Source organism: Mesoplodon mirus (assembly GCF_964341445.2).
Source record: "Mesoplodon mirus genome assembly, chromosome: 6".
NCBI classification, from domain to species: Eukaryota; Metazoa; Chordata; class Mammalia; order Artiodactyla; family Ziphiidae; genus Mesoplodon; species Mesoplodon mirus.
In genome coordinates, this window is record NC_138982.1 from 38,366,747 (window position 1) to 38,382,554 (window position 15,808).

General features: G+C 41.7%; 1 protein-coding gene across 1 annotated transcript in view; it reads left to right on the forward strand.

The window, feature by feature from the left end:
- ATP13A5 (ATPase 13A5) overlaps nt 1-15,808 on the forward strand; it is a gene marked incomplete at both ends in the record, with an annotated part of 141,408 nt that overhangs the window by 82,051 nt on the left and 43,549 nt on the right. The window contains 2 exon segments of the mRNA XM_082624314.1: nt 5,527-5,565; nt 5,569-5,636. Coding sequence (XP_082480440.1) covers nt 5,527-5,565; nt 5,569-5,636 — 107 coding nt within the window.

Here is a 15,808-nt window from a genome sequence, read left to right on the forward strand (position 1 = left end):
ACTCTACAAGCCAGAAGGGAATGGCAGGACATAATTAAAGTGATGAAGGAGAGAAACCTGCAACCAAGACTACTCTACCCAGAAAGGATCTCATTCAGATTTGATGGAGAAATTAAAACGTTTACAGACAAGCAAAAGCTGAGAGAGTTCAGCACCAGCAAACCAGCTTTACAACAAATGCTAAAGGAACTTCTCTAGGCAAGAAGCACAACAGAAGGAATATACCTACAATAACGAACCCAAAGCAATTAAGGAAATGGGAATAGGAACATACATATCAATAATTACCTTAAATGTAAATGGACTAAATGCTCCCACCAAAAGACACAGAGTGGCTGAATGGATACAAAAACAAGACCCATATATATGCTGTCTACAAGAGACCCACTTCAGACCTAGAGACACATACAGACTGAAAGTAAGGGGATGGAAAAAGATATTCCATGCAAATGGAAATCAAAAGAAAGCAGGAGTAGCAATTCTTATATCAGACAAACTAGACTTTAAAATAAAGACTATTAGAAGAGACAAAGAAGGACACTACATAATGATAAAGGGATCGATCCAAGAAGAAGATATAACAATTGTAAATATTTATGCACCCAACATAGGAGCACCTCAATACATAAGGCAAATACTAACAGCCATAAAAGGGGAAATCGACAGTAACACAATCATAGTAGGGGACTTTAACACCCCACTTTCACCAATGGACAGATCATCCAAAATGAAAATAAATAAGGAAACACAAGCTTTAAATGATACATTAAACAAGATGGACTTAGTTGATATTTATAGGACATTCCATCCAAAAACAACAGAATACACATTTTTCTCAAGTGCTCACGGAACATTCTCCAGGATAGATCATATCTTGGGTCACAAATCAAGCCTTGGTAAATTTAAGAAAATTGAAATTGTATCAAGTATCTTTTCCGACCACAATGCTATGAGACTAGACATCAATTACAGGAAAAGAGCTGTAAAAAATACAAACACATGGAGGCTAAACAATACACTACTCAATAACGAAGTGATCACTGAAGAAATCAAAGAGGAAATTAAAAAATACCTAGAAACAAATGACAATGGAGACACGACGACCCAAAACCTATGGGACGCAGCAAAAGCAGTTCTAAGGGGGAAGTTTATAGCAATACAGTCTCACCTTAAGAAACAGGAAACATTTCGAGTAAACAACCTGACCCTGCACCTAAAGCAATTAGAGAAAGAAGAACAAAAAACCCCCAAAGCTAGCAGAAGGAAAGAAATCATAAAGATCAGATCAGAAATAAATGAAAAAGAAATGAAGGAAACGATAGCAAAGATCAACCAAACTAAAAGCTGGTTCTTTGAGAAGATAAACAAAATTGACAAACCATTAGCCAGACTCATCAAGAAAAGAAGGGAGAAGACTCAAATCAATAGAATTAGAAATGAAAAAGGAGAAGTAACAACTGACACTGCAGAAATACAAAAGATCATGAGAGATTACTATAAGCAACTCTATGCCAATAAAATGGACAACCTGGAAGAAATGGACAAATTCTTAGAAATGAACAACCTGCCAAGACTAACTCAGGAAGAAATAGAAAATATGAATAGACCAATCACAAGCACTGAAATTGAAACTGTGATTAAAAATCTTCCAACAAACAAAAGCCCAGGACCCGATGGCTTCACAGGCGAATTCTATCAAACATTTAGAGAAGAGCTAACACCCATCCTTCTCAAACTCTTCCAAACAATATCAGAGGAAGGAACACTCCCAAACTCATTCTACGAGGCCACCATCACCTTGATACCAAAACCAGGCAAGGATGTCACAAAGAAAGAAAACTACAGGCCAATATCACTGATGAACATAGACGCAAAAATCCTCAACAAAATACTAGCAAACAGAATCCAACAGCACATTAAAAGGATCATACACCATGATCAAGTGGGGTTTATTCCAGGAATGCAAGGATTCTTCAATATACGCAAATCAATCAATGTGATACACCATATTAACAAGTTGAAGGAGAAAAACCATATGATCATCTCAATAGATGCAGAGAAAGCTTTCGACAAAATTCAACACCCATTTATGATAAAAACCCTGCAGAAAGTAGGCATAGAGGGATCTTTCCTCAACATAATAAAGGCCATATATGACAAACTCACAGCCAACATTGTCCTCAATGGTGAAAAACTGAAACCATTTCCACTAAGATCAGGAACAAGACAAGGTTGCCCACTCTCACCACTCTTATTCAACCTAGTTTTGGAAGTTTTAGCCACAGCAATCAGAGAAGAAAAGGAAATAAAAGGAATCCAAATCGGAAAAGAAGAAGTAAAGCTGTCACTGTTTGCAGATGACATGATACTATACATAGAGAATCCTAAAGATGCTACCAGAAAACTACTAGAGCTAATCAATGAATTTGGTAAAGTAGCAGGATACAAAATTAATGTACAGAAATCTCTGGCATTCCTGTACACTAATGATGAAAAATCTGAAAGTGAAATCAAGAAAACACTCCCATTTACCATTGCAACAAAAAGAATAAAATATCTAGGAATAAACCTACCTAAGGAGACAAAAGACCTGTATGCAGAAAATTATAAGACACTGATGAAAGAAATTAAAGACGATACAAATAGATGGAGAGATATACCATGCTCCTGGATTGGAAGAATCAATATTGTGAAAATGACTCTACTACCCAAAGCAATCTACAGATTCAATGCAATCCCTATCAAACTACCACTGGCATTTTTCACAGAACTAGAACAAAAAATTTCAAAATTTGTTTGGAAAAACAAAAGACCCCGAATAGCCAAAGCAATCTTGAGAACGAAAAACGGAGCTGGAGGAATCAAGCTCCCTGACTTCAGACTATACTACAAAGCTACAGTAATTAAGACAGTGTGGTACTGGCATAAAAACAGAAAGATAGATCAGTGGATCAGGATAGAAAGCCCAGAGATAAACCCACGCACATATGGCCAACTTATCTTTGATAAAGGAGGCAGGAATGTACAGTGGAGAAAGGACAGCCTCTTCAATAAGTGGTGCTGGGAAAACTGGACAGGGACATGTAAAAGTTTGAGATTAGATCATTCCCTAACACCATACACAAAAATAAGCTCAAAATGGATTAAAGACTTAAATGTAAGGCCAGAAACTATCAAACTCTTAGAGGAAAACATAGGCAGAACACTCTATGACATAAATCACAGCAAGATCCTTTTGGACCCACCTCCTAGAGAAATGGAAATAAAAACACAGATAAACAAATGGGACCTAATGAAACTTCAAAGCTTTTGCACAGCAAAGGAAACCATAAAGAAGACCAAAAGACAACCCTCAGAATGGGAGAAAATATTTGCAAATGAAGCAACTGACAAAGGATTAATCTCCAAAATTTATAAACAGCTCATGCAGCTCAATAGCAAAAAAACAAACAACCCAATCCAAAAATGGGCAGAAGACTTAAATAGGCATTTCTCCAAAAAAGATATACAGACTGCCAACAAACACATTAAAGAATTCTCAACATCATTAATCATTAGAGAAATCCAAATCAAAACTACAATGAGATATCATCTCACACCAGTCAGAATGGCCATCATCAAGAAATCTAGAAACAATAAATGCTGGAGAGGGTGTGGAGAAAAGGGAACACTCTTGCACTGCTGGTGGGAATGTGAATTGGTACAGCCACTATGGAGAACGGTATGGAGGTTCCTTAAAAAACTACAAATAGAACTACCATATGACCCAGCAATCCCACTACTGGGCATATACCCTGAGAAAACCATAATTCAAAAAGAGACATGTACCAAAATGTTCATTGCAGCTCTATTCACAATAGCCCGGAGCTGGAAACAACCTAAGTGTCCATCATCGGATGAATGGATAAAGAAGATGTGGCACATATATACAATGGAATATTACTCAGCCATAAAAAGAAATGAAACTGAGCTATTTGTAATGAGGTGGATAGACCTAGAGTCTGTCATACAGAGTGAAGTAAGTCAGAAAGAGAAAGACAAATACCGTATGCTAACACATATATACGGAATTAAAAAAAAAAATGTCATGAAGAACCTAGGGGTAAAACGGGAATAAAGACACAGACCTACTTGAGAATGGACTTGAGGATATGGGGAGGGGGAAGGGTAAGCTGTGACAAAGCGAAAGAGAGGCATGGACATATATACACTACCAAACGTAAGGTAGATAGATAGTGGGAAGCAGCCGCATAGCACAGGGAGATCAGCTCGGTGCTTTGTGACCGCCTGGAGGGGTGGGATGGGGAGGGTGGGAGGGAGGGAGATGCATGAGGGAAGGGATGTGGGAACAGATGTATATGTATGACTGATTCACTTTGTTATAAAGCAGAAACTAATAAAAAAAAACAATAAAATAAAATAAAATAAAATAAAAAGAAAAAAAAATCATGCATAAAACTAACCCTAACATAAAATAGATGGTCCTAAATTACATCACAGAGATATAAAATATTAAGGGAGAAAGGAGGAAGAAGGAAATATCCTAATATTAATTGAACATGAATTTAGTGTATACTGGCCAAAGTAACCAGGTACTTTGAACTTTCTACAGAGCTAGAGAAATACAAAATCTCATTTTATGTTCATACAATTCTCATTGGATTAGGGGCTCACTGTACTGCTCATTGGCCACTCTCTGCTCTGGGCATTCTCTGGACAGTTTCCAGTCTTGATGAGAAATGAATTAGCCCTTATATCAGTGAGACAACATATATCTGGAACGATTCTCTGATGTGTGCATCTGGTCCTTTCCTCCAGTGAAGATGCTGTATGCCCCAAACTTCGTCCCAGCAGTTAGCTGGTTGGCCAGATAAGGCAGCCAGCAGCCTAGGAAAAGGTGGGAATTAGTTTTTCCTATAGTTTATGAAGGTGGCCTGTTAAGTGTAAGAACTGTGATAGTAAAGGCCCTCACAAAGTTCCATCCAAATTCTGTCATCTTTTTTTTTTTTTTTGCGGTACGCGGGCCTCTCACTGTTGTGGCCTCTCCCGTTGAGGAGCACAGGCTCCAGATGCGCAGGCTCAGCGGCCACGGCTCACGGGTCCAGCTGCTTCGTGGCATGTAGGATCTTCCCAGACCGGGACACGAACCCGTGTCCCCTGCATCGGCAGGCGGACTCTCAACTGCTGCGCTACCAGGGAAGCCCTCTGTCATCTTTTTAATAGATTTCTGGAATGAGTCCTTCCACTTTCTTATCATGTCTACGACCCCTCAACCAATACACACACACACACACACACACACACACACACACACACACACTCTTCTACCACTGGGTCATTGTTTACTTGGTGCCCCTTTAATTGGTGACTGTGTGTATCCAGGTGGAGGAGCAGCATAAACAGAGACCCAGGGGTGGAAGAGTGCAATGTTATCAACTCTATAACGTGAAGAATAGCCTCGCGATGTTTGAAGTGTTAGAGCTTGGCATGAGGAGTCGTGGGTGTAACATGGCTTTATCATTCCAGGCTTTGAAAATGGCTCATGCAGGCATTTTGCTGTCAGAATAGGAGGCATCTGTGGCCTCCCCTTTCACCTTGAAAACAGCCAACACTGAGTGTGTGTCTCCTCTCATCAAGTAGGCCACTTATTCCCCTTCTATCCCCTGACCGACAGGCTCACTGTCTGGCTCTGGACAGAATTCAACTATAGATGAAAGTGATAAATGTCACAGCAGAGGCTTGGGTAAAAGTGCTACTGAGTATCATTTAAGGGGGCCATGAGTGCTGCTTGAGAATGCTGGTAAAAACAACCAAAAGGTGACTTATGCTGAGCTTTAAAGGATACATGGCTGTGTCATGTGGACAGTTGAAAACTAGAGTTGATATTTAAAAACCTATTGTATGTCTTACTTTTCTCCTTTATTTTGTATGTTGGATGCTTACTGGAACCTTTATCTCAGGAGTTGGGGATGAGGGGGAAGCAGAAAAGGAACCCTCCACCAGAAAGCTTCCCCCAATAGTGTTATGTCTCCAAAATACAAATTAGTGAATATCCAAAGTGATTGCACCAGAGACTTTTACAATGGATTGGCAATTGGATTAGGGAAGGGGAAGGAATTAAAAACTGTTTATTTTCCCAGTATAGCTCCCTTACATCCACTGCACTCTTATTTCTAATCTTGTCTGTACTCATATTTATTTTGGTCTAATTATTATGAATTAAATAAAGGTTTTATTGGTTAAATAACTAACAAACAACCATAAACCCTATGATGTGATCCAGGCCAGTAGCTATATGTAGAGATTCATGAATTATTATTCTTAACCAGTGTTTTGATTGCAATATTAGACACTCAGTATTTGCATGTACATTTACTCTAAATTAACATTAAAACACTTAAATAATGACATTTTTAGGGATGTCTACTATGGCTCAAACTTCAGGCTGACAATGGAGAAGGATGATATAACATCCAAGTAGCACATAAAGATATAAAACAATAGAAGGCCCGGTTTCTATGAAAACTCCAAGTACTGGGCCTTGAGACTTCCCTGGCGGTCCAGTGGTTAAGACTCCATGCTTCCACTGCAGAGGGGCACGAGTTTGATCCCTGGTTGGGGAACTAAGATTCCGCATGCCACATGGCACAGCAAAAAAAAAGAAAAAAGAAATCTACTCATACAGTTAAGAATAAAACATCAGATTTTTTTTCATTTAATGAACCTTTTTTTATTGAAGTATAGTTGATTTGCAATGTTGTGTTAATTTCTGCTGTACAGCAAAGTGACTCAGTTATACATACAATTACCTTTTTTTTAATATTCTTTTCCATTATGGTTTATCACAGGATACTGAATATAGTTCCCTGTGCTATACAGTAGGATCTTCTTGTTTATCCATCCTGTATATAATAGTTTGCATCTGCTAATCCTAAACTCCCACTCCATCCCTCCCCTCCACCTCCCCCCTTGGCAACCACAAGTCTGTTATCTATGTCTGTGAATCTGCTTCTGTTTCATAGATAAGTTCATTTGTGTTGTATTTTAGATTCCACATATAAGTGATATCATATGGTATTTTTCTTTCTGACTTACATCAGGTTTTATACTTTGTGTATAAATTTCTTCCCTCTGATTTTTCCTGTAATACTGTGGGGTAACTTCAGGCCATCTTCACGGCCAATAGTCCAGAGCACATCACAGAATCTTGAGGTTTATACAAAAAAAAAAGACAACCATGAAGTTCTCAACATGTCCCTTGGTGCATCTGAATGTGCAGCGGCCATTGGGAATTATCTAAATGTGCTAGTCTCTGTGTGGCTGCAAAGTAGCAAGACAGCTTGACCCCTCTCCCTGAGTACTGGGTGCCTGTACCTGTGTCCTTCATGCCCTCAAACAACATCACTTCCCCTACCTTCAAAGCAACTTCCCTGGCTAACTCTCATGTTTTTGGCTTCTGGGGACCATTTGGTCCTTAGAGTCCATCTTTGAGGCTCAGAACTTCAGATTGCTTTTAACTCTTTCCTCTTTCTCATCCCTGGCGAGCCAGGCATTATGTTCTAGTGGTGTGTCTTTTGGAGAGTCTCTCCAAGCCTTACCCTTACTATCTCTATTGCCTTAACCTGGTTTGAGTCATGGTAACTACAAATCTGGAATGTTCGGGACACTTGCCAGACTTCATGCTTCTCATCATCAACACAACCTATGCAGGTCTTTTAAAATATTGTGCTTGAAAATGTGGTGGATTCCAGCCCGAGAGGCTTGTCTGCTCGCCCACCGGGGCGCGCAGCACTGGAAGCTGAGGCTCGGGCTTCGGTCAGAGTGCAGGGAGAGGACTGGGGCTGGCGGCGAGAACTCAGCCTGAAGGGGGCTAATGTGCCACAGCTAGCCGGGAGGGAGTCCGGGAAAACTCTGGAGCTGCCGAAGAGGCAAGAGACTTTTTCTTCCCTCTTGGTTTCCTGGTGCGCGAGGAGAGGGGATTAAGAGCGCTGCTTAAAGGGGCTCCACGGACGGGCGCGAGTCGCGACTGAAAGCGCGGAGCCCAGTGACAGGCGTGGGACGCTGGGGCTCCTGCTGCCGCCGCCAAGAAGCCTGTGTGCGAGCGCAGGTCACTGTCCACACCGCCCTTCCGGGAGCCTGTGCAGCCCGCCACTGCCGGGGTCCCGGGATCCAGGGGCGGCTTCCCTGGGAGAACGCACGGCACGCCTCGGGCTGGTGCAACGTCACGCCGACCTATGCCGCTGCAGGCTCGCCCCGCACTCCGTGCCCCTCCCTCCCGCCCGGCCTGAGTGAGCCAGAGTCCCCGAAGAGGCTGCTCCTTTAACCCTGTCCTATCTGAGCGAAGAACAGACGCCCTCCGGCGACCTACACGCAGAGGCGGGGCCAAATCCAAAGCTGAGACCCAGGAGCTGTGAGAACAAAGAAGAGAAAGGGAAACCTCTCCCAGCAGCCTCAGAAGCAGCGGATTAAAGCTCCACAATCAACTTGATGTACCCTGCATCTGTGGAATACATGAATAGACAACACATCATCCCAAATTGAGGAGCCCGGAGTCAGTGCTGTGCCTCTGAGGTGGGAGAGCCAACTTCAGGACACTGGTCCACAAGAGACCTCCCAGCTCCACATAATATCAAACGGCGAAAATCTTCCAGAGATCTCCATCTCAACACCAGCACCCAGCTTCACTCAACGACCAGCAGGCTACAATGCTGGACACCCTGAGCCAAACAACTAGCAAGACAGGAACACAACGCCACCCATTAGCAGAGAGGTGGCCTAAAATCATAAAAAGTCCACAGACACCCCAAAACATACCACCAGACGTGGACCTGCCCACCAGAAAGACAAGATCCAGCCTCATCCACCAGAACACAGGCACTAGTCCCCTCCACCAGGAAGCCTACACAACCCACTAAACCAACCTTAGCCACTGGGGACAGACACCAAAAACAACGGGAACTACGAACCTGCAGCCTGCAAAAAGGAGACCCCAAACACAGTAACATAAGCAAAATGAGAAGACAGAAAAACACACAGCAGGAGAAGGAGCAAGATAAAAACCCACCAGACCTAACAAATGAAGAGGTAATAGGCAGTCTACCTGAAAAAGAATTCAGAATAATGATGGTAAAGATGATCCAAGATTCTATTTCCCAGATCCAAAATCTTGGAAATAGAATAGACAAAATGCAAGAAACAGTTAACAAGGACTTGGAAGAACTAAAGATGAATCAAGCATCGATTAAAAACACAATACATGAAATAAAAAATAATCTAGATGGGATCAATAGCAGAATAACTGAGGCAGAAGAACGGATAAGTGAGGTGGAAGATAAAATAGTGGAAATAACTGCTGCAGAGCAAAATAAAGAAAAAAGAATGAAAAGAACAGAGGACAGTCTCAGAGACCTCTGGGACAACATTAAACGCACCAACATTCGAATTATAGGGGTTCCAGAAGAAGAAGAGAAAAAGAAAGGGACTGAGAAAATATTTGAAGAGATTATAGTTGAAAACTTCCCTAATATGGGAAAGGAAATAGTTAATCAAGTCCAGGAGGCACAGAGAGTCCCATACAGAATAAATCCAAGGAGAAATACGCCAAGACACATATTAATCAAACTGTCAAAAATTAAACACAAAGAAATCATATTAAAAGCAGCAAGGCAAAAACAACAAATAACACACAAGGGAATCCCCATCAGGATAACAGCTGATCTCTCAGCAGAAACTCTACAAGCCAGAAGGGAGTGGCAGGACATAATTAAAGTGATGAAGGAGAAAAACCTGCAACCAAGATTACTCTACCCAGCAAGGATCTCATTCAGATTTGATGGAGAAATTAAAACGTTTACAGACAAGCAAAAGCTGAGAGAGTTCAGCACCACCAAACCAGCTTTACAACAAATGCTAAAGGAACTTCTCTAGGCAAGAAACACAACAGAAGGAAAAGACCTACAATAACGAACCCAAAACAATTAAGAAAATGGGAACAGGAACATACATATCAATAATTACCTTAAATGTAAATGGACTAAATGCTCCCACCAAAAGACACAGATTGGCTGAATGGATACAAAAACAAGACCCATATATATGCTGTCTACAAGAGACCCACTTCAGACCTAGAGACACATACAGACTGAAAGTAAGGGGATGGAAAAAGATATTCCATGCAAATGGAAACCAAAAGAAAGCTGGAGTAGCAATTCTCATATCAGACAAAATAGACTTTAAAGTAAAGACTACTAGAAGAGACAAAGAAGGACACTACATAATGATCAAGGGATCGATCCAAGAAGAAGATATAACAATTGTAAATATTTATGCACCCAACATAGGAGCACCTCAATACATAAGGCAAATACTAACAGCCATAAAAGGAGAAATCGACAGTAACACACTCATAGTAGGGGACTTTAACACCCCACTTTCACCAATGGACAGATCATCCAAAATGAAAATAAATAAGGAAACACAAGCTTTAAATGATACATTAAACAAGATGGACTTAATTGATATTTATAGAACATTCCATCCAAAAACAACAGAATACACATTTTTCTCAAGTGCTCATGGAACATTCTCCAGGATAGATCATATCTTGGGTCACAAATCAAGCCTTGGTAAATTTAAGAAAATTGAAATTGTATCAAGTATCTTTTCCGACCACAATGCTATGAGACTAGATATCAATTACAGGAAAAGAGCTGTAAAAAATACAAACACATGGAGGCTAAACAATACACTACTTAATAACGAAGTGATCACTGAAGAAATCAAAGAGGAAATTAAAAAATACCTAGAAACAAATGACAATGGAGACACGACGACCCAAAACCTATGGGATGCAGCAAAAGCAGTTCTAAGAGGGAAGTTTATAGCAATACAATCCCACCTTAAGAAACAGGAAACATCTCGAATAAACAACCTAACCTTGCACCTAAAGCAATTAGAGAAAGAAGAACAAAAACATCCCAAAGTTAGCAGAAGGAAAGAAATCATAAAAATCAGATCAGAAATAAATGAAAAAGAAATGAAGGAAACGATAGCAAAGATCAATAAAACTAAAAGCTGGTTCTTTGAGAAGATAAACAAAATTGATAAACCATTAGCCAGACTCATCAAGAAAAAAAGGGAGAAGACTCAAATCAATAGAATTAGAAATAAAAAAGGAGAAGTAACAACTGACACTACAGAAATACAAAAGATCATGAGAGATTACTATAAGCAACTCTATGCCAATAAAATGGACAACCTGGAAGAAATGGACAAATTCTTAGAAATGCACAACCTGCCAAGACTGAATCAGGAAGAAATAGAAAATATGAACAGACCAATCACAAGCACTGAAATTGAAACTGTGATAAAAAATCTTCCAACAAACAAAAGCCCAGGACCAGATGGCTTCACAGGCGAATTCTATCAAGCATTTAGAGAAGAGCTAACACCTATCCTTCTGAAACTCTTCCAAAATATAGCAGAGGGAGGAACACTCCCAAACTCATTCTACGAGGCCACCATCACCTTGATACCAAAACCAGGCAAGGATGTCACAAAGAAAGAAAACTACAGGCCAATATCACTGATGAACATAGATGCAAAAATCCTCAACAAAATACTAGCAAACAGAATCCAACAGCACATTAAAAGGATCATACACCATGATCAAGTGGGGTTTATTCCAGGAATGCAAGGATTCTTCAATATACGCAAATCAATCAATGTGATACACCATATTAACAAATTGAAGGAGAAAAACCATATGATCATCTCAATAGATGCAGAGAAAGCTTTCGACAAAATTCAACACCCATTTATGATAAAAACCCTGCAGAAAGTAGGCATAGAGGGAACTTTCCTCAACATAATAAAGGCCATATATGACAAACCCACAGCCAGCATCGTCCTCAATGGTGAAAAACTGAAACCATTTCCACTAAGATCAGGAACTAGACAAGGTTGCCCACTCTCACCACTCTTATTCAACCTAGTTTTGGAAGTTTTAGCCACAGCAATCAGAGAAGAAAAGGAAATAAAAGGAATCCAAATTGGAAAAGAAGAAGTAAAGCTGTCACTGTTTGCAGATGACATGATACTATACATAGAGAATCCTAAAGATGCTACCAGAAAACTACTAGAGTTAATCAATGAATTTGGTAAAGTTGCAGGATACAAAATTAATGCACAGAAATCTCTGGCATTCCTATATACTGATGATGAAAAATCTGAAAGTGAAATCAAGGAAACACTCCCATTTACCATTGCAACAAAAAGAATAAAATATCTAGGAATAAACCTACCTAAGGAGACAAAAGACCTGTATGCAGAAAATTATAAGACACTGATGAAAGAAATTAAAGATGATACAAATAGATGGAGAGATGTACCATGTTCTTGGATTGGAAGAATCAACATTGTGAAAATGACTCTACTACCCAAAGCAATCTACAGGTTCAATGCAATCCCTATCAAACTACCACTGGCATTTTTCACAGAACTAGAACAAAAAATTTCACAATTTGTATGGAAACACAAAAGACCCCGAATAGCCAAAGCAATCTTGAGAACGAAAAATGGAGCTGGAGGAATCAGGCTCCCTGACTTCAGACTATACTACAAAGCTACAGTAATCAAGACAGTATGGTACTGGCACAAAAACAGAAAGATAGATCAATGGAACAGGATAGAAAGCCCAGAGTTAAACCCACGGACATATGGTCACCTTATCTTTGATAAAGGAGGCAGGAATGTACAGTGGAGAAAGGACAGTCTCTTCAATAAGTGGTGCTGGGAAAACTGGATAGGGACATGTAAAAGTATGAGATTAGATCACTCCCTAACACCATACACAAAAATAAGCTCAAAATGGATTAAAGACCTAAATGTAAGGCCAGACACTATCAAACTCTTAGAGGAAAACATAGGCAGAACACTCTATGACATAAATCACAGCAAGATCCTTTTTGACCCACCTCCTAGAGAAATGGAAATAAAGACAAAAATAAACACATGGGACCTAATGAAACTTAAAAGCTTTTGCACAGCAAAGGAAACCATAAACAAGACCAAAAGACAACCCTCCGAATGGGAGAAAATATTTGCAAATGAAGCAACTGACAAAGGATTAATCTCCAAAATTTATAAGCAGCTCATGCAGCTCAATAACAAAAAAACAAACAACCCAATCCAAAAATGGGCAGAAGACCTAAATAGACATTTCTCCACAGAAGATATACAGACTGCCAACAAACACATGAAAGGATGCTCAACATCTTTACTCATTAGAGAAATGCAAATCAAAACTACAATGAGATATCATCTCACACCAGTCAGAATGGCCATCATCAAAAAATCTAGAAACAATAAATGCTGGAGAGGGTGTGGAAAAAAGGGAACACTCTTGCACTGCTGGTGGGAATGTGAATTGGTACAGCCGCTATGGAGAACGGTATGGAGGTTCCTTAAAAAACTACAAATAGAACTACCATATGACCCAGCAATCCCACTACTGGGCATATACCCTGAGAAAACCATAATTCAAAAAGAGACATGTACCAAAATGTTCATAGCAGCCCTATTTACAATAGCCCGGAGATGGAAACAACCTAAGTGTCCATCATCGGATGAATGGATAAAGAAGATGTGGCACATATATACAATGGAATATTACTCAGCCATAAAAAGAAATGAAATTGAGCTATTTGTAATGAGGTGGATAGACCTAGAGTCTGTCATACAGAGTGAAGTAAGTCAGAAAGAGAAAGACAAATACTGTATGCTAACACATATATATGGAATTTAAGAAAAAAAAATGTCATGAAGAACATAGGGGTAAGACAGGAATAAAGACACAGACCTACTAGAGAATGGACTTGAGGATATGGGGAGGGGGAAGGGTAAGCTGTGACAAAGTGAAAGAGCGGCATGGACATATATACACTACCAAACGTAAGGTAGATAGCTAGTGGGAAGCAGCCGCATAGCACAGGGAGATCAGCTCGGTACTTTATGACCACCTGGAGGGGTGGGATAGGGAGGGTGGGAGGGAGACGCAAAAGGGAGGGGATATGGAAACATATGTATATGTATAACTGATTAAATTTGTTATAGAGCAAAAAAAAAAAAAAAAAAAAAGAAAATGTGGTGGATTAAGAATGAGACAGAGACCAGAAATACAGCTACACGTGGAACAACTCCTACAGAACACCTACTGAACGCTGGCAGAAGACCCCAGACCTCCCAAAAGGCAAGAAACCCCCCACATACCTGGGTAGGGCAAAGCGGAGAGATCCCCACACAGAGGATCAGTGCCGAGCGGCACTCACCAGCCCGAGAGGCTTGTCTGCTCGCCCACCGGGGCGCGCAGCGCTGGGAGCTGAGGCTCGGGCTTCGGTCAGAGCGCAGGGAGAGGACTGGGGCTGGCGGCGAGAACTCAGCCTGAAGGGGGCTAATGTGCCACAGCTAGGCGGGAGGGAGTCCGGGAAAACTCTGGAGCTGCCGAAGAGGCAAGAGACTTTTTCTTCCCTCTTGGTTTCCTGGTGCGCGAGGAGAGGGGATTAAGAGCGCTGCTTAAAGGGGCTCCACAGACGGGCGCGAGTCGCGACTGAAAGCGCGGAGCCCAGAGACGGGCGTGGGACGCTGGGGCTCCTGCTGCCGCCGCCAAGAAGCCTGTGTGCGAGCGCAGGTCACTGCCCACACCGCCCTTCCGGGAGCCTGTGCAGCCCGCCACTGCCGGGGTCCCGGGATCCAGGGGCTGCTTCCCTGGGAGAACGCACGGCGCGCCTCGGGCTGGTGCAACGTCACGCCGACTTCTGCCCCTGCAGGCTCGCCCCGCACTCCGTGCCCCTCCCTCCCGCCCGGCCTGAGTGAGCCAGAGTCCCCGAAGAGGCTGCTCCTTTAACCCTGTCCTGCCTGAGCGAAGAACAGACGCCCTCCGGCGACCTACACGCAGAGGCGGGGCCAAATCCAAAGCTGAGACCCAGGAGCTGTGAGAACAAAGAAGAGAAAGGGAAACCTCTCCCAGCAGCCTCAGAAGCAGCGGATTAAAGCTCCACAATCAACTTGATGTACCCTGCATCTGTGGAATACATGAATAGACAACACATCATCCCAAATTGAGGAGCCCGGAGTCAGTGCTGTGCCTCTGAGGTGGGAGAGCCAACTTCAGGACACTGGTCCACAAGAGACCTCCCAGCTCCACATAATATCAAACGGCAAAAATCTTCCAGAGATCTCCATCTCAACACCAGCACCCAGCTTCACTCAACGACCAGCAAGCTACAGTGCTGGACACCCTAAGCCAAACAACTAGCAAGACAGGAACACAACGCCACCCATTAGCAGAGAGGTGGCCTAAACTCATAAAAAGTCTGCAGACACCCCAAAACACACCACCAGACATGGACCTGCCCACCAGAAAGACAAGATCCAGCCTCATCCACCAGAACACAGGCACTAGTCCCCTCCACCAGGAAGCCTACACAACCCACTAAACCAACCTTAGCCACTGGGGACAGACACCAAAAACAACGGGAACTACGAACCTGCAGCCTGCAAAAAGGAGACCCCAAACACAGTAACATAAGCAAAATGAGAAGACAGAAAAACACACAGCAGGAGAAGGAGCAAGATAAAAACCCACCAGACCTAACAAATGAAGAGGTAATAGGCAGTCTACCTGAAAAAGAATTCAGAATAATGATGGTAAAGATGATCCAAGATTCTATTTCCCAGATCCAAAATCTTGGAAATAGAATAGACAAAATGCAAGAAACAGTTAACAAGGACTTGGAAGAACTAAAGATGA